The sequence below is a fragment of the Rhea pennata genome, chromosome 6 (genome assembly GCF_028389875.1).
Source record: "Rhea pennata isolate bPtePen1 chromosome 6, bPtePen1.pri, whole genome shotgun sequence".
Taxonomy (NCBI): domain Eukaryota; kingdom Metazoa; phylum Chordata; class Aves; order Rheiformes; family Rheidae; genus Rhea; species Rhea pennata.
In genome coordinates, this window is record NC_084668.1 from 21,005,890 (window position 1) to 21,028,639 (window position 22,750).

At 35.4% G+C, this 22,750-nt stretch overlaps 1 protein-coding gene across 12 annotated transcripts in view; it reads right to left on the bottom strand.

The window, feature by feature from the left end:
- Positions 1 to 764: 764 nt before the first annotated feature.
- Positions 765 to 22,750, bottom strand: part of LOC134142303 (sodium channel protein type 2 subunit alpha-like) — a 51,460-nt gene continuing 29,474 nt past the window's right edge. For 10 of the 12 annotated variants that reach the window (XM_062579215.1, XM_062579214.1, XM_062579210.1 and 7 more), the window contains 10 exons: positions 21,280 to 21,397; positions 18,837 to 18,991; positions 17,413 to 17,586; positions 11,410 to 11,532; positions 10,841 to 11,122; positions 7,828 to 7,881; positions 6,858 to 6,995; positions 3,331 to 3,435; positions 2,733 to 3,003; positions 765 to 2,377 (listed from right to left, as the gene is read on the bottom strand). In XM_062579215.1, the coding sequence (XP_062435199.1) occupies positions 1,200 to 2,377; positions 2,733 to 3,003; positions 3,331 to 3,435; positions 6,858 to 6,995; positions 7,828 to 7,881; positions 10,841 to 11,122; positions 11,410 to 11,532; positions 17,413 to 17,586; positions 18,837 to 18,991; positions 21,280 to 21,397 (2,598 nt within the window). In that variant the 3' untranslated portion in view covers positions 765 to 1,199. The remainder of the gene's footprint in view (positions 2,378 to 2,732; positions 3,004 to 3,330; positions 3,436 to 6,857; positions 6,996 to 7,827; positions 7,882 to 10,840; positions 11,123 to 11,409; positions 11,533 to 17,412; positions 17,587 to 18,836; positions 18,992 to 21,279; positions 21,398 to 22,750) is intronic. The other 2 variants (XM_062579213.1, XM_062579211.1) reach the window with 1 other exon arrangement.

Sequence of the window (22,750 nt, forward strand, 5' to 3'; positions counted from 1 at the left end):
CTGTCTCGTGTATGTCCCACCCCTCCTAAGTATTAACATTTAAGCCTGAGGTATACATTAAGGCAGTATTTGTCCCTTGGGTACTTTGTTATGCATTTATACATGTAGCTTTGGTTACTGTCTTAAATGGGATTTATTCACGTGAAATAAGAAGCATAGACAGACTTAGAGTATTTAAGACTGATTAAATTAAAACAAGCAAGCAAGCAAGCAAAGAGAAAAACAGACAACCATTCTGTTTATTTTCTCTGTAAGCACAACTTGATGTTTGCAACTCTTCTGTCATAAAATCTGTCTAAATCCCTCAGGAATTAAGGGATACCCTGGACTCTGACTGTAACTATGTTTTTTTTCCCTAACTTTATGTTTTTTGAAACAGGAGCTATGGGTATAGTGTGACTTATTTAAATTCCTCTATTCTGAATAGGAGGATGTACCACTATAGTAAGTTATGAATCACTTAAAAATATTAAATATAAGCACATTAGAACCAGGACACTAAGTTACCAACCTCCTTTCTGTGAGAAACATTCCCTTATGAATGTAGACTCTCCTTCTTGTGTTCTCTGATAACTTGTTTCTCTATACTCTGTCCTTTTGTTATCATTTGCTGATGACTGGATCTAGATCCTGAGATCCAAGAATCTGGGATCTTGGTTTTCTGTTTTCAGAACTAGCAAGTAGGAAACAATATTCACATTATGATGCCATAAATATATATTCTTGATATTTGTGTACTTCTGAAAGAGTATTTTTTCCCTTAGCATAGTAAAATCACAAAAAAATAACATGAATTAAAGCTAATGAGATCATCAAAAGAAATTACAAATCTAGCACATATATGGCAGATGAAATGTATACAGTGAATACACTTATTTGACAAAAATACAGACTTATTATGACTGCTAGTTTTGTATCCCATTAAGGGTCCCTACAGTCCAAGTGGAAATTCTGCATGTTCTTTTCATTACTGCTAGCTGATAATAAAAGCTAGTCTCCTGGCAATAGTTTCCCTGCTACATAGTGAGAGTTTACTAACGAAGGGTCATTGTCTTGATATAGGCACTGACTATAACAATAGGTAGATATGTAAAAATTTGTCATTTCAGCATAGTCCTCCACTAAGAGTGCTATTGACAGGAACGTCATCTTCTCAGTCTTGTAAACGCTCATCACAGACAAGCTGTTTTGGTCTTCTTTTATTCTTTATTTCCTTTTCTGTCTTTCCCCATGTCTTCTTTTTCTAATTTGTCATCTTCATATTTTTCTGGCTTTGTTACACTGTCGTAGGAAGGTGGAGATGTGGTAGATGTGGTCATATCTGTTTTTTCTAGAGCAGAGCTTAAACTCAGCTTATCAATCATCGTATCTTTTTTGATAGGCAGATCAACTCCATCTTTGCCATACATAAATGAAATTTTTCTTAGTGATTGTCTTAAAAGGTAACATCTATAAGCACGCTGAATAACGGCAGCAGACACCTCCTCCTGTTTTCGTTTTAATGTGGTTGTAATCGGTTCATAGGAGGCTTTAGAAGGATTTGATGCCATAAAACGGTCTTCCATTTGTATTCTGAGGGCATCCATCTCATCACTTTCCCCCAAAACACGCTTCGTGAAAGCAAACAAGATGTCAAGGCAGTGAATTCTGTCACCACTTACCATGGGCAGATCCATTGCAATAAGCTGAATTGTGTTTGGCTTTGGTAAATTAAGAGGAGGATCCAGAGATGCTGCAAAATCAGACAGTTTGCTATATTCTATGAATTGTGTGGCATCTGGATCATACTTTTCCCAAACCTCATAGAACATCTCAAAGTCATCCTCGCTCAAGGGCTCAGCACTTTCTTCAGTAGCAACACCAAAGTTCTCCAAAATCACAGCAATGTACATGTTCACCACTACCAGGAACGATATGATAATGTAGCTGACAAAGAAGAAAATCCCAACGGAAGGGTTGCCGCAGTCTCCTTTAACGGAGCTGCCCGGATGATCCTTATGAGGGTCACAGTCTGGTTCCCCGCTGTTGAGAATTGGGGCTAGCAAACCATCCCAGCCAGCAGATGTGGTAATTTGGAAGAGACAGATCATGCTGTTGCCGAATGTTTCAAAATTGAACATGTCATCTATACCGTCTTCCCTCTTGACATAGGCAAAGTTGGACATTCCAAATATGGCATAGATAAACATGACCAGGAACAGCAGCAGACCGATGTTGAACAAAGCGGGAAGAGACATCATCAAAGCAAAAAGCAGAGTGCGGATGCCCTTAGCACCCTTAATGAGACGCAGGATTCGACCTATTCTGGCAAGTCGTACAACTCTAAACAAAGTGGGGGACACGAAGTACTTTTCAATCACCTCAGCTAAAAACATGCCTGTGAAACATAAAAACAGATTTAAAAGGATGAATTTTTACTACAATTTACATTTTCCATAACAAAGAAAATGAATAAAGAACTCTGTCATTAGTGGAAATTATAAGCGGAGAAAGAGTCAGTAAATTTTATCTGTTAAAAATAATTCTAGTTTTTTTTCCAGTATCTTTAGGGAAAAAGAGTATTAAAATTGGTATTGAACTATTAAGAAGGCTAATACTCTAAAGTATGTTTCTCCGTTCCTGAAAAAATCAGGAAAAGGAAAATTAAGTATTCTGATCTAGAAAGTTTGGCAGAAATTAAACTTTTAAGATAAATATATCTATGTTTTGTTTTGAATATAAGAGTTTCTTACCTACTATTGAGAGAATAACAACCACAAAATCAAAAATATTCCAGCCAATGGTGAAGTAATAATAACGAAGTGAGAACAGTTTGAGTACACATTCTCCAGTGAAAAGCACAACAAAGATCAAGTTAATCCAGTATAAAATAGTTTGCATCAATTCACTCTGCTCATCTGTTTCTATCATCATGGTGACCATATTTAGACAGATGAGAACCATGATGCTGATGTCAAATGCTTGTTTTGTTACAACATCAAACACCAGACCTTGCAATTTGTTCTGGAGGAGGAAAAAAGAAAGTGCGTACTATTATCTTGTACATAATGAGCATCGTTTTCCTCTCTCCCATCCTTTTATCCCTCCCCCAAATATACAACCAAGCAAAAGGCTGAAAAATCTAAGAAAAACACTCTTCAGTCATTTTTTCTTTGCCAGCTGTAAGCCTCCCCTTCCAAAATGGAGGCTAACATATCTTCATAAATTTTGATTAAGTTGTTCTGGGCCTAAATCATTTTAGAGTAAAGTAAGATTTTTTTTTTGATAGTTAATGTACCACTGCAATTTGTTCCAAAATGTATACGATATAAGAATAACACAAATTCTTACCGCTGGTCTGGGTATAGGTTTTTGTGGTTTTTTGGAACCCAACTTTTTCATTGCATTGTAGTATTTCTTTTGTTCTTCTGTCATGAAAATGTCTTGACCTCCAAGGTAAAGTAATAACAATAAAACCAATTACAGTCATGCCTTTAAACACATTAAATCACAACATTGTGGAACACAGTTTTTAAGAACTACTTGTTCATTCTTATAAATGACTATAAAATACAAATTATAGCAATTATATGAAAGACCATTAGTATGTTTCAAAAGTCTTGCTGGAAAAGTAAAACAAATTACAGAAAGGACTAAAATAAATGGAACTTTTGACTATTTGTTATCAATAAAATGTAGGAAATTATAGACCCAACCTAAATATAATTCATTTACATAGGGAAAAATCCTGTAAAAATACAAGATCTGTAAATACCCATAAATCTAACACATTATAAACTTCACACTGTCAATCAGTCAACCATAGATAGAAAAAAGCATCAAAGGTAAAGGTCACAGTAGTACTTCAACAGTCCATACATGGCTTGATCACTCCCTACTTGTGCGAAGGGCATCAAAAAGCATGGGTTTCCTTTTCTTTTTATTTGTGTGAATAATTGGACAGAGCAGTCTTGAGTAAAAGGGTATCTGGACTGCTATGCATAATCCACACATGCAAATGCTTCTCAAAAACAAATTTACTTTGACAAGCAACTTCTCTTTCATGCATTTGTTTACAAGCCATTGTGCATAATTCCAAAGCAGTGTCATTCTGAAAGGAATTTCAGAGTCACAGGTGAACCAGACCACTCTAATTTTGTTAAATGCAGTGTCAGTTTTAGTGAGAAAGTAAAATTTGATGAGTATGTGTTTGAGCCTTTCAGCTACTGCTACTTAATGCATGAAGATTTAGAAATCAAAAGAGATTCTGCATAGCATACTCTTCTCATAACCCACATATTCAAGCATAATTAAATTCTTAGAGAGCAAGGTATTTGGAAGGAAAGTAAGAAATTTATTTACTGATTACGGCTGAAATGTGATGTGAATCTGTCGGGAGATTTTACCCAGTTAGGTTAAAATAAAAAACAAACCCTATGGAAGAGTCAACATTGAACTAGAATTTCTTCTGCTCTCTCACTGATATAATGGTTATCAAGAATGAGCAAGTCATCATTGTCTCAGTATGCTGCCCATAGGGAAGACAGCGTTCTCAAGACGAGATACATCCTAGATGTCTTTGAGGAGCATGATGGTTAGCAATTTGACAGACAGTGAAAAGTTTTTTCCCATAAGAAATAATATAATAAAAGGGGATGCACATACGAACTAAAGAAATAGACACAATTTAACTACACAGGGACAATACATTACAACACAAGGTCTTTTCCATTCATATCTTCAAAACATTGCCCAAACAGAGAGATCACATTGACATCAATACAGAACAAAGACAAGAGGGACACTGCTGCTTAACCACACACTGCATGCTCTGTGTATTTCTGTTAGTACTGCCCTTTGTGATATCTGTAGTATTTAACTCTCTTGGTGACAGTTATAAGAACCACACATGTACAAAGGATGTCTATCAGAAAGCTACAAGAAGGAGCCCTTTATTAGGAACCATTCTCTGCCTTTCGAGTCATGAAGTCAGTAACTGTCAAATGAGCTTAACAGAATCACCTCATTAACAAGTAAGGTCATCTTGTTACATATAGACTGCCCCAAAAATGCCGATTGCATGTACATAGCTTCCTTAGTCTTCTCTCCTAGGATCAGAAGAAAAAAGCCCACCTTCCTCTTAAGACCTGGAAGCCCCTGACATTATGCCAGGGAAGGTGTAAATTGACCAGGGGATGAAGATGTCACCAGTTTTGGATCCATAAACTCTTCCTTTCTACTATTTGGGTCTGCAGATGAGACTCAAAATACCTGAAGAAGTGACATACGAAGCTGCATACTCTAATCTCAAGATCACCTTGTAGTCAGATACACCAGACTGGCAGATAAAGAAATAGCCTGACTCCAAGGTTTCGATCTCACAAACCATGATGGGCAACCTTTGTGACATTGGCCAACTTTCTCTGACCTTCTGAAGGATGAAAGAGAGAAACTGAGAGGAAAAATTGAAGAAGCTAGAGAAAAACAAATCAGAACAAACTAGTTATTGCACACCTAAAGGGGAAAACAGGTCTACGAAAAATTGTCAGACTAAAGTCGCTATCTGCGAAACTAGTATTTCCTCACTAGAAACAGATATTCTCTCAAATAAATGAAAGAATAAATTTCTACAACTGTATATGCTCTCCCTACAGAGTATAGAGAAGAACAGCACTGTCAAAGAAATGAAAAATCCAAAGTTCTCAGAATTCAAGTGAGAAAATACGAAATGTATTATCCTTTTAAGATAAGATCTACAGATCTTATCTTTAAGATCTGTAGATTCCTTAAAGCATTTAAGAATTTTCAGTACAACATGAACAAGCACATTCCATTAGACCTATTCAGCCACAATTACCTGGCAAATTTACTGTCAGGTTTAGATTACTTTAAGAGAACATTTTGAAGAGGTTAAAAAAAAAATTATAAGAGAACAACCCAGTAGTGTAGATTTCTGCCTAGAGTACATGGAAACATTTAATGGAAGTTTCTATCTCAGTAAGTTTATCAGTATCTTTTCTTTTAGTATAAAGAATCAAATCTGACAAACTGCCTAGAACTACAAATAAAGAAGCTACGCCTGCCTTGCTATTAATTAGTGGCTCACTTGCCTTTTTTTTTTTTTTTAGTCTATGATTCCCATACAATTGTGCTTTAAATGTGTGCAGAAAAATAAGACTACCGTGGTCCTTAGATTGCACTTAGATAGCAAGACAAATTAATTTGTCATCATAGTCTACATTTGAATCTATTTGAATCCTCCTGGAGTTCTGACAGTCTTGTGTTCATTTGAATAATGAAAACAAATTTCAGTTAAAAAAAAATCACATGTCAACAATTATCTCTCTTTTGTAAAACCACTATCAAGGTATGAGACAATTTTCCAAACCTCTCTGATCTTGCAGTACTGAGCAACAGTTTCTGGATTCGGCTTTTCTTTATTAGTCTTTTTGTAATTGGTAACACCTTCACAGCATTGTTAAACACGACCTGCTTTTCAATTTTACTCTTTCTAGTTTTACACAGTCTCTTCTTCCCTATCATCTATTTCCTTACAGTAGAAATCCTCTGCATTTTCTCATAGCATTGTCAGAATGCTGTAAGAATAAGCAAAAATGAAATGATACATTACCTCCTGAGGTACAGCCTATCATACAAATGTAGAAGGATGTGGAGAACATGCAGATACCAGTGCAAATTCAAATTATTTCAAATGCTTTAAAAACTAAAGACTACTACTTCACTATTTTAAATAAAAAAGTTAATAGTTGCTTTCTGTGCCTTTTTTCTTTGTATTACAGAGAAATTTCTGATACTAATATTGATCCCTGCATACCTTTACTCAATGTTCAATGACAAAGAAACACTGGAATACTTATCTTTTTTTTTTGTTGGTTGAAGTTATCTATGATGACACCAATGAATAAGTTTAGAGTGAAAAATGATCCAAAGATGATAAAGGCAACAAAGTAAAGGTACATGTACAGGTTGCACTCGTACTTGGGCTGTTTCTCCGTCTATTTAATAAAGAAAAATTGCAATACATCACCAATAGCAGTAAGGACAATTCGTAGAAGACTGAGCAAAAATAACAGTTGCATCCAGATGGACAGCAACTCCTTGACAAGGGCAGGGGCTGAGAGGCAGGGAATAGCTGTTTTGAGCATACCCGAAACTTGCCTACTCTTTGGTCTTGAAAATCTATTTAATTAGCCTAGTTTTCTAAGAAATACAGGTGTTTTTGATTATACTCTTAGTGCTGCCATTTCTCCCCTTTCTGTCTCCCAGTTCCTCTTAAATGACATTTGATGTATTCTTCAATTTCTACTAAATTTGACAAAAGCGGGCAAGTCTCAAAAGTAACTAAGTTCCTATGGATTTTATGCAAGTCAGGTGCTGGATGCAAATACCTGTATTAAAAGAAAAACAGGCAAAATTCAACCATTTTATTTTTTGAGACAGCCAGTCAGTACTCTCACAACTCTGGATTGACTATTGCAGATTGTCACTTGCAATTGGGGTTACTTTTGGAGATATATGCAAAAACACATTTCCTAATCTATAACATCACAGTAATAAATATCCTTATAGAATCTAAATTTCATTAGTTAGGCTAGTTGTAAAAAACTCATTTAAGTAGTGATATTTCATGAAGTTCCACTGACACAAAATTTTTTTAAACCTATTTGCAGTATATGCACTTAAATACTTTATAATCTTAGATTCATATTAAAAATTATCAGTATTTTACATTCTTATATATACTTTATTTTATTACAAGTGCCATTCAAGAAGCATTACATGAATCTTGTATCTGTTTATGGTCCATAAAGTTTACATTGGACTTACTCCTCTAGAATCAACAGCAGCATACATGATCGCCATCCATCCTTTAAACGTTGCCTAAAAACAAACAGTTTGTTAATATTTTCTTTCAAAGCTTCAAATAAAAAGAAGCATCCTATTTTATACTCATCCTCAACTATAAAAAAACCCTGTCTTTTACAATGCATTTGCACCAAATAAAGGAGAACATAAAAAGTAAACAGCAAACTATGAGTGCATTATTCACAAGAATTAATTTACTGTGTAATTTAACTTATCCCTAATACTTATGAAAAATTTCTGAAAAAAAATCATTTTCATACAAATTCCTCCAATTCTATGCAGAATGTGTTGAAATCAGTATCTAAGCATGACATAAAGAGTGCAATTTATAACAAATCTCTCACTTTTAACTTTCTGACACCAAAAAAGCTGAAGGAGGCCTTTATATACAGTCAGCCAAAACAGGTCTGCATTCTTTGGAGAGAATATGCAAATAGTCCTAAAGGAAAGTCCAGATGATAAGCAATCCCAGGAAATTTTAAGAAAATGTTAAGCTTTTATTGTAAGGATAGACAGAGTTCACCAGAAAAATTAAGTTAACATACATTTACTGTCCGAAGATAATTCTAATTTAACCATCTTTTTATATCCTTCTTAGAAATAAACTGATATTTAGAACTGCTCCAGCAACATTTACTCTCAGAGGTCTAGAAATATTTTTGTCACATCTCTGTGAATAGCATCACATCTCTGCAAATAACATCTTTTTGCATTTCTGATACTGAGAAAGAAAGTTTTATCCCCATGACTCTGTAATGTCTACATAACATACTTTTCCTGTGATCAGCATTCATAGCACATATACAGTACATGTAAAGGAGAAATAACATTCACACCATAAGTGTAACAGGTTTGTCTTAATGTGGACACTACTGTCTTACTATCATGACAGCATTTTATGTGGCAAAATTGAACAAAGTTTAAAAATTACAGGACATTTGGTGTAAGCTGTGTCCTATTACAAGAGGTACAGAACGCATAGACCATGTACTCTACTATCTACTACCTTATATAAGATACACACTTTAGGATTTTCTCCAGAGATAAACATAATCCTCACATTTACTTGTAGGACCACAGGAAAAGAAAGAAAGGTCAGGAATCATCCTGAGCTACAATATGCACCAAGTAGGCATGAAAAAAATGAGGTCTATAGTACAACACTATTTTACTGTCACAATGTCAAAAAAAACAACATACTCTTCCTATTCAGAGGATATGTGAAATATCTTCTCCAGCGCAAACAATCTTCCTTTTGCTATAATAGGAGAAGGAGAGCCATTATAGCAGGCCAAGACATCTTTTACTGAATGAAGTTTGAAAGGTACAAATTCAACCTCACTATAGTGAAAAGTCCTTTACTGAAAAACCCAGCATTTAAGTTACCATTCCCTTTAGTTTCCACAAAGCTGAGGGTTTCCAAAGTAGCTGAGCTGGTAGAGTAGAAAGTAGAAAAAAGTTATAAACCAAGTTCTAACTTTTCAAAGCTGCAGCAAATTTGCCATTTTGTATTATAGTGGTAAACAAAGCTCAATCAAGCTTTTAGACTTCTGGATGACTGGAGAACTACCACCAGTATTAAATTGGTATATTTAATATAATACTATAATTCTATTACATGATAATACTGTATACTATAACATTCATATTCTACATCTGGTTTTGCAGGTCCTATCCTGCAAAGCAATAAGCAAACCATATCTGAATGAATTTGAGAAACAACACATTTTTATTAAGTTATTAGAGAAATTGTTGTTTCCTAGGGTATGTAGCTTCTGTGTAACTGAAATGATGTACCACAAAGTCACTTGCTGTTAACAAAAACATGGTAAGAAGATTGTCTAGAAATTCAAACCCAGATAGCTTTTGACTTTTCCTGATTAACTCCAGTTGACAGGAGTTATGTTATTAACGGTATTCATGAGAAAATATTTTGGGGAATTTAAATATTTCTTAGGAATTGCTTATCAGTTATGGTGAAATAAATTGAGGTGGCTGTAATCTTCCAGGAAAATATTCCTGAGAGTCATGACACTACATAAAAACAAGGTACACGTGTTCAGTTTGCTGGAAACACTACATACTTGAACCACTCTATTCAAGACATGTTACAAAAGAACAAACACTGTGGTTCTCTTAGGCTGATAATTTATGCAATTTCCTGGGGCTATTTAGCAATGGCTACTGCTCCTCCTTGGAGTCCAACAGCAATCAAATGGTACCCTACTAGCACAATACTACCAGCTACCTGCTTGAGAGTTAAAAGAAGGTTAAAAATAAAATAGAGTTAAAATAATAATAAAAGAATAATTGCCCTGTCCTTATGAGGACAAATATTTTCCCACAAGCATTTTTTCAATGAACTTGATTAGGAATGGACATTCCTGTTCAGTCAGCTCCACTCCACAGATGCTGCCACTAGAAAGAAGCTCGTGCTAAGGATTCTGGCAAACTCGCCAACTGCTGGTCTACAGTTTAAAAACAAGCCCCAAGTAATCTCCAAACAAAACACTCAACAATAGCGATGACTAGAGTGCAGCTAATAGGAATGATAGAACAGGAGATGAACTAAAAATACAGGCAAAGAGGAGAACAGAAAAAAAGTAAATTTTAACAATTTTTCCTTTCCATCCACTAAATCAATAATGGGGTCTCTTTTTGTTTTGAAAATCAGATGAGCTCTAGAACGTATCTATTTGATGACTGTGGTAAAAATCTACATCTATATGCCTTAAAAGATCAATGGAAAAAAACAAAAAAACAAAAAAACTAGCTGCATTTTATTGACCAGGTTCAGTATTTCTGTAGAATTTGAAAAGGCAGTAGTGACTGGGTACTTGCACAGAGCACAAATATGAAATAAAATACTGTATCCATGCATATTTTGTAATATAACTCTGAAAATTACAGAATCAAATTTTACTGTTACAAAACTTAAGCTGAGAAATTAATTTAGTAAAATATATACACTTACTACTTGAAGCAGAGAAAGATAACCAGCTCCAACATTATCAAAGTTTACTTTCAAGTTTTTCCACCGGACATCCACAGCAGTGTGAGAAAGACTGTTACATGCAGTCATATTATCAATTGTGTCTGATGAGAACATGTCACCAGTTGTGGTGTTAACACAGTGATAGAACTTGCCGGCAAACAAATTTACTCCCATGATGCTGAAAATTAGCCAGAATGTAAGACAAACCAGAAGTACATTCATAATGGATGGGATTGCTCCAGTAAGAGCATTTACAACCACCTAGTAAATAAACATACACACAAAAAAATTTTAAAGAGCAATATATATCAGTAATTTCTAAACAAAGCAAACTAACGCAAAACATAAATACAAATAAAATGTTGCACTGAAATAACTAGAAATAATGCCTTTAAAAATAGCAATACACAAGTAATACAAGCAAACATGATATTGACCACCTTGATAATAGCAATGCAATTCAGTATTTCTACACGATTTTATAATTCATTAGGCATATTTTTATGTATTTATTTCACAGATTATTTCGGAGTTTCCTTTTTTCTTACCCTCATGCCTTCAAAGCGTGACAAAGCTCTCAGAGGTCTCAAAGCTCTTAACGTTCGAAGTGATTTAATTGCACTAAGTTCTGAGAAACCAAGGGCATGAGCTATTAAGCTAACCAAGGAGACCTAGAGGAAACCAAACAAAACAAAAACAAAAGAAAGTAGTTTTTAATAGCCTCAAAATATAAATGTAATAACTAGAGGAAGAAAACTTGAATATGGATGTTAGAAAAAAGTTCCTAAGAACTCCAAGCTTCTAACAAGAACAAATAGAACAAAAAGTTAAAAAGGAACAGAAAGTTGTTTGTGAATTTCTAAATAATCTAAACAGAAAGAGATCTGAATCTCTGGAACTTTCATCACAGATACACATTGTGTGTTAAATGTTAGTTAAAAGAATGCATGAAATACCTGTGCAAAATGAAGGGTACAGGCTACACTGAATTACACATCAGATTTTTCTTTGGTATTATTGTCTGAGAAAATATATGAAATGACACTTATATTTCTCATGAAAAGCACTAAAATGCTGGATGAGCTTTTTACCATCACATGCAGTAAACTGTGATAAGTCAGCAAAACTGCTAGAAGTTAAAATACAATGATGTACATCATTATATGTATATATAACATTAATGAAAAAAATATATTGCAAAGGAACAACTGGATTCCTTTTGTACTTCCAGTGCTACAGAATTATTTAAGAACAGCTGAAACCAAAGAATAATCTATTAAAAAGAGTAAATCCATAGTATTTTTTAAAGAATACATAGTTTTCCTCTTCTGCTTCAAATGTTACATAAAAACATTCTCAGTCAAGCAGTAAAACAAGGAGTTTTGACACTGGTTGCAAATTAAACTAACTGCCATGCGTATTAAACTGCAGTGAATCCAAATGAAAGGCGGAATCAATTAGACTCAGTATTTTCAAAATACGAAGTATTCTTCTCACTTCCATTCTCACTGCCACTGAAGTTTATGAGGGCATGACAATTTGGATAAATGGAATTTGAATAAAAGCTCAAATTTCTCAATAGGCTCAGCCAGTTTCAAAAGCACTGAAAATCTGCTCTGCATGAATTGTTACAATACTAACCAGTCCTCTACTGCAGACACACTATTACAGACATGACAAAATGTGACACAGTAACATTTATTTCTGCCAATTTGCACTCAGAGCACATGATAGCAGATATATGAGTAACTAATAATTCATATATCCTGCAGATGGTAACAGGCTCGAAAGTGGTATACACTGAGTCAGATAGGTCTTTCCTACCCATGTGCCAAACAAGACATGATTCCTGATTGTGTGATAGGCTACCTAAAAAGAAATATCAAATTCAATGTAATTACCTAAAAGCAATGTACTCAAACAAGACAATACTTTCCTGGTAAGTAGTAACTGTGAGAAAGTCATAGGACTTATGATGGAAAATCATTTAATTGTGATCTACTATTTGTCTCTACAGACTACTGCAGTCTTTGAATATTTAAAAATGATCACAGAATCATAGAATGGGTAAGGTTGGAAGGAACCTCTGGAGATCATCTAGTCCAACTTCCCTGCTCAAGCAGGAACACCTAGAGCATGTTAGACAGCGTTGCATCCAGGCGGGCCTTGAAGATCTCCAGAGAAGGAGACTCCACAACCTCTCTGGGCAACCTGTTCCAATGCTCCATCACTCTCACAGTGAAGAAGTTCCTCCTCACATCCAGGCAGAACTTCCTGTGGTTCAGTTTTTGCCCATTGCCTCTTGTTCTGTCACATGGCACTACTGAAAAGAGTTTGTCCCCATCCCCTTGACACCCCCTCTTCAGGTACTTATACACATTGATAAGATCCCCCCTCAGTCTTCTCTTCCCCAGGCTAAAGAGGTCCAGCTCTCACAGCCGTTCCTCCTAAGGCAGATAGATGCTCCAGTCCTCTGATCATCCTTGTAGCCCTATGCTGGACTCTCTCCAGTAGCTTCATGTTCTGGGGAGCCCAGAACTGGACACAGTACTCAAGATGAGGCCTCACCAGGGCTGAGGAGAGGGGCAGGATCACCTCCCTCCACCTGTTGGCAACACTCTTCCTAATGCACCCCAGGAGACCATTGGCCTTCCTGGCCCCAAGGAAGGACCCATTGCTGGCTCATGGTCAACCTGTCATCGACCAGCACTCCCAGGTCTTTCTCTGCAGAGCTGCTGCTCTCCAGGTCAGCCCCCAGCTTGTACTGGTGCCTAGGGTTATCTCTCCCTAGGTGCAGGACTCTGCACTTGCTGTTGTTGAACCTCATGAGGTTCCCCTCCGCCCAGCTCTCCAGCCTGTCCAGATCTCTGCAGTAGCTCCATGTCTCTCTTGTACTAGGGAGGACTGGACACAGTACTCGAGATCAGGCCTCACCAGGGCTGAATGGAGGTGCAAGATCACCTCCCTCGACCTGCTGGCAACAGATACAGAGAAAATCTGCTTCAAGTATTGCTGCCAGATCCCCCTATTCTCTTACAGATTACCCAATTATTTTATTTGTGTATCTACATGGAAATAAATCCTCTTCCTATAAGATCAGCACAGCTACCTACCAATAATTGTATCATACTTTGGAAACTAAGATACAATACAGTGCCTTCGTTCTTTCTGCTTATTTCTTCTTTTGGAGGGGAAAAGGGAAGAGAGGATAGTTATCACAGCACTGTGGTAATAAAAGCTTATTTTTTGGTTTTCTGTGTGTGTGCGCACATGCTTGCGCATCTTTTTTTAATTTCCTCTTCCTCCTCACATATGAGCATGGTTTGCACACACACCTTCATACTGATACCAGTTCTGAACTTACTTTCTTATTTAAGAGAGTGCTTAACTGTAACATTTCTCTGATATATAGTACTTTTTTTCATTTTCATTGTGATGAAATTACTCATTTCATTCCATTTTTTTTCCAATGTAGTAAATTCAAGAGGTGCATTGTAACTAAAAAAGATGGGAAAAACGTATAAAGCACACTGTCATGATATCTGTGAGACAGGATCCATTCTCAGCCATCTGCTTCACTTCAATTTTCTGTTCCTTTAACTGCCAAAAACAGCACTGCACAGAAAAACCAATTCTACTAACTGCAGGCAGACACATCCCAGCTTGGACTTGTTAACTGCTTGTGTTCTGGACAGTGCATGTACCTTGAGATTTATTTCCTCTTTTAATATTTACTCTTGCAGAAGAGAGAATCTTATCTGTGAGAATTTCTGAAACCTTCAATACAGCTAGAATAACAGCTCAAGAGCTGATGGCTATGCCGTTTTGTAGGGAGAGTCAATGACTTGTGTCTTAAATCTTCCACTTCAGACAGCTGTCACCTGTGGCAAGTACATGTGGCCTTGAAGGACGCATCAGAAAACCTTCTGCGGATTTCTTCCCTTTGATGATAATTCAAGCAAACTTCAAACACATGATCCCACATACATTTTCATTACATCTCTGAATATGCACATGCATGAGCAAAACCAGCATTTGTGCTTGTTATCTCCTTTTGTAAATGTGAACATTGGAAGAACAGGTAAGACAATTTCCATTTGTACGCTACAGATTCTTTCCCGAAGAGGAGACAGCCAGAGAGTTGAGCTGTACATTTACAGAACAGTGTGCCTGAAAGGAGCCTGTAAAATGTTGTCTTACTATGAAACACTTATCATTTAGACCAGTACTGGCAGGGCAACTTTGTTTAATGTTTTTATGGATAAAGTTATAGGATAAAGTTATAGGACAAGAAGATACACCAAAGCTGGATTCAGGTAGCTGAAGTCAGCACACCACCTGTCACCTAAACCAACCAAGAAAGAAAAGTAGCGGTAAGTGAGAAAGTTAAAGTTTTTGGCCTGAAAACAATAAAACCCAAAAACCTCAGTAAAGTCACCAGAAGCTAAGCAGACTACCACTGATTCTTTCTAGGAAAAGAAATTCCACTGTGCAGGTGGTCAAACACTGGAAACAGTTTGTCCAAAGAGGTGGCAGAATCTCCATTTATCTCTGTTCAAAACTAAGTATCACATGGAGCTACCTGATCTAACCTTGAGGGTGGACCTACCTACTACTAAGCTGGCTTTGCTTTGAGCAAGGAGCTAAACTGGACAACCTCTGAAGGTACCTTTCAGCCTAAATTATTCTATGATGTGCTGTTTCAGGCTCATAAGATGTAGGCATGCCCAGCAAGAGGTGAAGATAGCAACATGCAAGCACTGAAATCTCAGAAAAGAGGGAATACTCCATACCTTTCTGTACATTAGATACAGCATGCTTTACTTAAAACAGAACTCAAACAAAACTTAAACAAAACTCAATTTAAGATAAACTTTCACAAGACAAACAGGAATGAAAATTCAAATATCATGAGGTTCTGGAAACATACTGTCTTGGAATCCCAACAGGAAACGAGACTAAAGCATGGACTCAGCAATCCTACGCACAGACGACAGACCAAATGGAGGATTGCTGCTGATTTCCCACTAATTATGAATTATGAAGTGATCCTATGTTTTCATTTAGCGTTTCAGTCATAATCAACAAATAGAAGTCTATAGTGCCCTTAAAACAAAGGAATATGTAAACAATTTTCCAGTTTCATTCAGAAACAGTCCTAACAGCTTGTTTTTCTTTGCCTTGTTGAGGGCACCTTGTTTTGCAGAATTTAATGTTAAGAAAAGAGTGAAACGTTATTGTATTTACTGGGTTTCTTAGAGATCACTACATCTGTTTTGGAAGCACATATTAAGTTTATACTTCCTATAGATACTGAGTGTTCAGAACAAAAGGAATGGAGAGAACAAGCAAGACATTGAGACAGTCAAGAGGATACTTCCTAGATAAGGGTGCAAAGCTGATTAATAAAGAAGGGTGGACACATGAAAAGCTCTGTTACTTCAGAAGAAAAGAGAACTAAATCATTACTTTAGATAGTCACTAAAATGTCGAAGTCTGGAGTATACTGGCAATTCAACTTCTCTCAGTCACTGTATTCAGACTCTGGAAGCAAAATTTCAGTTGGACACTCCAAGTGAGAAGTATATAAACTGCATTTCCCTGAGAAAACATATGTTATTTCTCATTTCACTGAGTTAGTCCATTTGCTGAGAATGGGCAAAAAAAAAAATTTTTTTTTCTTTACTGACACTAAAAAGAGAAGCAGTTAAATGAGGAAGACAGATAACACTACTTGTACCTTTTCCTCCAAAACGTATTTTAAAAGAGTATGTGAACTTCAGTCACATTGGAAGGGGACAAATGATTTTTGTCCTGGATTCCAGATTCTATCTTGATTCTGGAAATTGCTCCTGTCATTTGTTAATGAAAAACAGAAGAGCTGCACTGAAATTAGCCTTGCAGTTAAGCATGCAGTGAGCACCACAAAAATCAAAACAAGGACTGCTGAAGAATGATTTCCACCCTTTGAAGGTGATCCTTAGGCCATTACTACTCCTGTTTCACTGCCTCCTTGCCTCTCCTTTTTTATTTTTTTTTATTTTTTTTTTTTTTTTTTTTTTTTTGCTGTCCCAATTTTCTGATACCATTCCCCTCTGTATTCTTTGCCAGTGACTCATTAAGCACAGGATCCCTTGTTCCTCCTTAACTCCATGTGATTACTTAAACCTTCCTTTCCTTTCTACTCCTGCTTTCTCCTAGCTCTATGTCACCAAACCCAGAAGATTGGATTTCAATCTGTATTTCACATCCCTCCTTTACTGCTGATACATCTCACTCACTGTTTGGGAACTAGTGTAGTAAAATACGGGTAGAAGACATAGAATTAAAGATAACATATATATGAAGGCAGATGTAGTTACATATTAAATAACTACAATAGAATCTCATTCAACAGTATGTTAAACTTTAAAAATAACAGTTCTGTTATTTTTAAACTCACATTCATGTTCACTGTATACATATGTATAACACAGGAGTCACGCAAAATGACCTGCTTAAAAATAGAAACAGAATAAAAAGTAGAAATAGGCTACTTAGATAGTACATACATCAACAATCAGGAAGTCCAGCCAGCACCAAGCATTAGTGAAATACGTTTGAAAACCATAGGCCACCCATTTTAGCACCATTTCCAGAATAAAGACGTAAGTGAAGACTTTGTCAGCATATTCCAGTATCACCTTGATAGTCCTGTGCTGTTCAATATATATATCTTCAAAAGCCTGTGAAAAATGAGTGGTACAAGTCAAATATTTATAGCTCTTCACAAACTAAAAATTAAATCACAAGGGAAGAAAAAAAGGCAAAGGTAAATCACTTTCTACTTTAGATGTTCTATTCTTTCAGAGTTTTAGACTTAATCACCTGATGATGGGATTACATATATTGATGGAATTTGCCAAAAAGGTTTTAGAAATTTCAATTGAAGTCCACACACAATTACAACTTGTCACTCTGGGAAGCAGTGAGTATGCAGTCTCACGATGGTAATAAATTCAACTAACAAAAGTGAGTAGCGAGCTACAGTGACCAAGCATTGGTCCCAGGGACTTTTATCACTTTACTGGGAAAAGACTTCTTGAACTTGAATTTTACACTCCACAGAAATGTGATTTAAATATGATCAATGTTTATGAATTTTAATTTTAACTATTTTCTACCACTTCCTGTAGAAAACTATTGTAAGCAGAAGAGAACTTGTACAATGATGAAAGGAACACATTTTCTTCTTCCTTCCCAGCCTTCCAACAACCAAAGACCAAACTCTGGTGAGACTAATGATGATATAACTACAATACTGACTAAATACTGCATGAGGCACGAAAAACAACTCAGTATACCCATGCACACAAGTTTGCAAATATATGACACAAATTATGTACTTCCTGTATAACTATAGCTGCTTCCTCTCACTGCTCCTGAACCAAGTTGAATAACAAAAGCATATTCCACAACCAAATCCTAGGGCAATGCTTAACAGCTGTATGAATGACCCATCTTCAGTAAAAAGTTTAAAGGAATTCAAGGATCCCTGTATAACAGTCTAGAGATACCGACAAACTAAAATTAAAGCAGAAAAAGAATTTCAAACAGGAAGAATTCAGTATTTGTACTGCTTTGAGGACAATTTTAATTTGCAGTAGAATAACTATTCTAGTTAATACACAGAATTCATTTTCCATGTTTTTGTAGTTACTTAAACAAGATTTTAAATGTACTCCTCTTCACGAGCTCCCTCACATACGCACATCACATCATATTCACCAAAAATTGACTTGCAGAAAGTAATCTGATATCAGAATTTTAATGACTATTATATATGCACTACCTAAAATATTCTCAGAACTTAGTTCAAGCTCTCTTTCAAACCAACACTGACATTGCTTCCTAAAGAACAGAGATGTGCTATAAACATATCTTCGATAAAATGATTTTTAAAGGTGCTGTTTCTACAGGCACATTCTCTACTTACCAGAGCACCACTGCTGAGAAGAATCATGAAGACGATGAATGTTTCAAACCAGTTATGTTCTACTATCTTGTAGCAGGTTTTTCGGAGGTTCCACCACATTTTTCCTTTTGTACTTTCTACACTGACTTTACAGCATTTAAACTTCTGTACACAGCCTTAACAACACAAAAAATTACAAATCCTTATGTGACAGAATTTTCACTCTTCTAAAATAGTAAAAATAGCGTTAAGTAGTTCTTGCTTCATAAGTGAGATTACTGGATGCTACTAAAAGCCTTTCTGATTTGATTCTCTAGACTTGGAAAACTCACATTCAGATAATTTTTCTACTACTTTGATGCTCCACCAAGCCTAGAATTAAAAAAGTCACAAATATAAAAAGATTCACAAACAATTTACAAACATATTTTTACACATGCACTTTTCATCTATATGAAGAGAAACAAAGACTCAATAGAATTGTTAGGAGGTAGAAATAAAGAACACGAACTACTGAAGAGTTTAGCAGCCTCTTTTAAAAGGACTTCTGCTGCTAATCTAAGGTTCAAATAAACTGCACAAATGTAAACATCCCTTACCATGCTACGGAATGAGGTATGCTGCAGAACTGATTAAGGTTACCTCTTTCACGACTCAATAATTAATTTTAACAATGGATTTAATTGAAGATTGTGAGACAGTTTAGATGCTAAAAAGTAAGCTCCAGACTCCTGGTCGAAGTAATACAATAAGAACTGTCTTCTTTATCCACCAATAAAACATTTTTCCCTCAAATCTGAAAATCTCTTATAAGTCGAAGTAAATGTCAAAATACTGGAAAATAGAATTGTATGGAATTTAAGAAGTACAAAACATTCCAGATGCAGTTTCAATGCCAATATTTAATCTGGATACAGATAGATTATTTTGTCGTAATACACATTTTCTGTGATTTTATTTGCATGGATTCAAGATAATTTCAAGAAAACATAATAATTTCCCAAATGAATATAGCAATAAAATAACAGTGTTCTCTAAGTGTAATGCAGAGAAACTTTTCCATGGAGTACAGATTTGTGCTAACCATCCACAGAATTCAGTCCCACCTTGGGGAGCTCTCTATTTCACCATGAGGCCTCAAGGATTTACCTGCAATAGCCTGCAGGCTCTAGGAGAACCCAAGAGCCTCAGCATTCACCTAATAGCAGCCTCCTTATTTCTTTAAAAATGATTAATCATAGGGAAACATAACAAGGTTTTCATGATTGTAATGGGTCCCAAAGGCAATATTACAGTTTTCTGGTGAGTGTCATTGAGTTCATGTGTTACACGTAAGTAATACTGTGTTTCATCAGCTCAGATGAAAATACTACCACTATGATGATTTACCACACCTTCAATTACTCAAAATACCTGGGTAACAGAAAAATCAACCCTATGCCAAAGACTATTAGACATTATACATTATAAGAATAAAGAATTCTAATATAATGTTAAACTATTCAAAAGTGCAAAATTTTGATCAAGAGCTTGAAAATGACACCATAATCCCAAATTTTTAAAAATGAGTTAAGTAAGAATTTTTCTGAGGACAAAAGCCCTAGCCCTAATGGCATCTTCATAACACTAAGAAAAAAGCATGGTTGATAAATATTTGACAGGGGTCGGAGAGTTAACCTGGGGACATTTCTGTTTTGAGTGATTTTCTGTTAATCATGACTTAAAAGGAAGATAAAATCTGTGATAACAAAAAATGGAAAATATTCTTATGCTGTAATTCCCCAAAAGAATACAGGTATGCAAAACTAAAACTAATGAAATCACCTAAACACACTTAAGTATGCTGTTAGACTTCCACTTGAAAAAGACGCAGGCTCTCTTTTATCCTATTTAATTTTATTTGTGCCATCCTACATTATATTTATGCACTCCCCTCGCCCAATATTATTGCTGGAAGTTCAAGATAATCTGTCTGTTGTTTGATTCAACCTTCCCGAGATCTGAGGCATCCCCTGGATTGCCTTCTAATGCCACAGAAGGACAATGAGTAAACATGATTCTAATGCAAGCTTCTCAACTGAGTAGTTCCATTTAAGTGGAATGAACTTGGTCTAGGGATTTATCTCGCAGATTTCACTACTGAGAACAGGTCACTTAAATCAACAGGATTACTGATCGCTAAGAAAAATCTTACAGAATAGTATTGAGTATTTACCTAAAATATTATAAATTAAAATGTACACACATATTTAAATTTGTATCACACAAATGTCTCCATAGACCTAAGCACATCTACATTGGGCAAAATTAATCGTAAGAACTGATAGTCTAGGATCTGGGACTGCTGTAGCAAAAAGCTTCCCTGAAGCTTAGCTTCATTTAAACACTGCCTATGCTTGTTGCAGACAACTCAAATGTAATTATTAATCCCAAATTTTATTTCCGTATCTTCTGTAAAACGTACCTTCTGTAAAACATGCCTGTGGCTCTAATGCTTGTTCCGGTTCATTCTCTGCTTTTTCTTCTCCAAAGAGAGCTAAATTAACTGTACTTCCTTCAGATGAGCTAGAAAAATTTAGCTTCTGAAAATAAAATTCCATAATAGTAGTTTTACTTTACTGATACTTACATGTTTAGAAACGGAATTAACATTAAGCATGCAACACTGTGTGCAAATAACAACCAAGAACAATATTTGTGGTCAAGAACACACACAAACATCCACACATAGCAGTCAATGCTGTTGAAATGTGCATAATCTTTCACTTTCTATCCAGAGACTGGAAAGTGTATCATGTAATCTTTTCCATAAAATTTCAGAATTTCTGGCGTAACTACAGTACAGCTTTGTTATTCATCAAAACTAACTATTATCAAGTGGATTTTCTAAAATATTCTATTTATTTTGCATTCTGCTACTATTCACTTAATATATATTTCTCTTGCTACAATCTAAACTAGTACCTATTATAATGCATGCTCCAAGATGATGCAAGTTACTAGCAGCTCTCATTTTAACTGTCTCCTAAACCTTAAGACAGTAAATCCTGACAGATAGAAGTACTTTGAATTGTGAAGTATAAGAATAAACTGTCTCAGAGAGAAACATATAGTAGACTTCCATGGGTTGGTTTTAGTTAAGTGCCAGTTCTTTATAACATAAAAATAAGAGGAAAAAATTATCAACTCTTTTCATTGCCATCTTAAATATCAGAATGATGTGAGCTAACTATTTCTAGTATATATGACAATTTTTACAATAAAACTGAGTACTTAGGGATTTCTTCTTTTTTTGAGCTTTAGTTGTGCTGCAAGTGATGTCAAAGTATTAGGCAATATTCCTCAAAGAAAAAAAATACGTATTTAGGTATATGATCAAGGTAGGGATTGCTTACTAGTCATTTGAAAAGTGCTAAAAGAAAATTCATATTAGGAAAATTCAGATGTGAGAAATTATTAGAACGTTTTGCTCAGTACCTTTATAAAACAAATTAAATTGGCAAAATACATGCATTTTTTCCCCCAGCACAATGGTCACCCAGTAGAAAGCTGCATGGTAAGGTTAGGCATAGAACTAGTCAGGTTACGTATCTCAATTCTTCATTTTAAATCTGTCTTAACTCGTAACTATCATTACCATATGAACAACTTCTATGCTTTTTCATATATACTAGAAAGTTTCAAAAAGGAAAAAGTATGATAAATACATTTCAACTGGCATTAATTTGCATTCTTTTTTGCCAATGCACAGATGAGTTACACTGCGTATTCTGAAAGTACTCATTACTCTGGTACGCATACCTGTAGACTCAACAGACAGCAAAAAAAAAAAAAAAAAGGATTTTTTTTGAAGAAATAATTAAAATGACACAAATTACATAAGCAATAAAACAAATACTAATATAAACTAATATAAGAAGCCTGTTTTTTTTTTT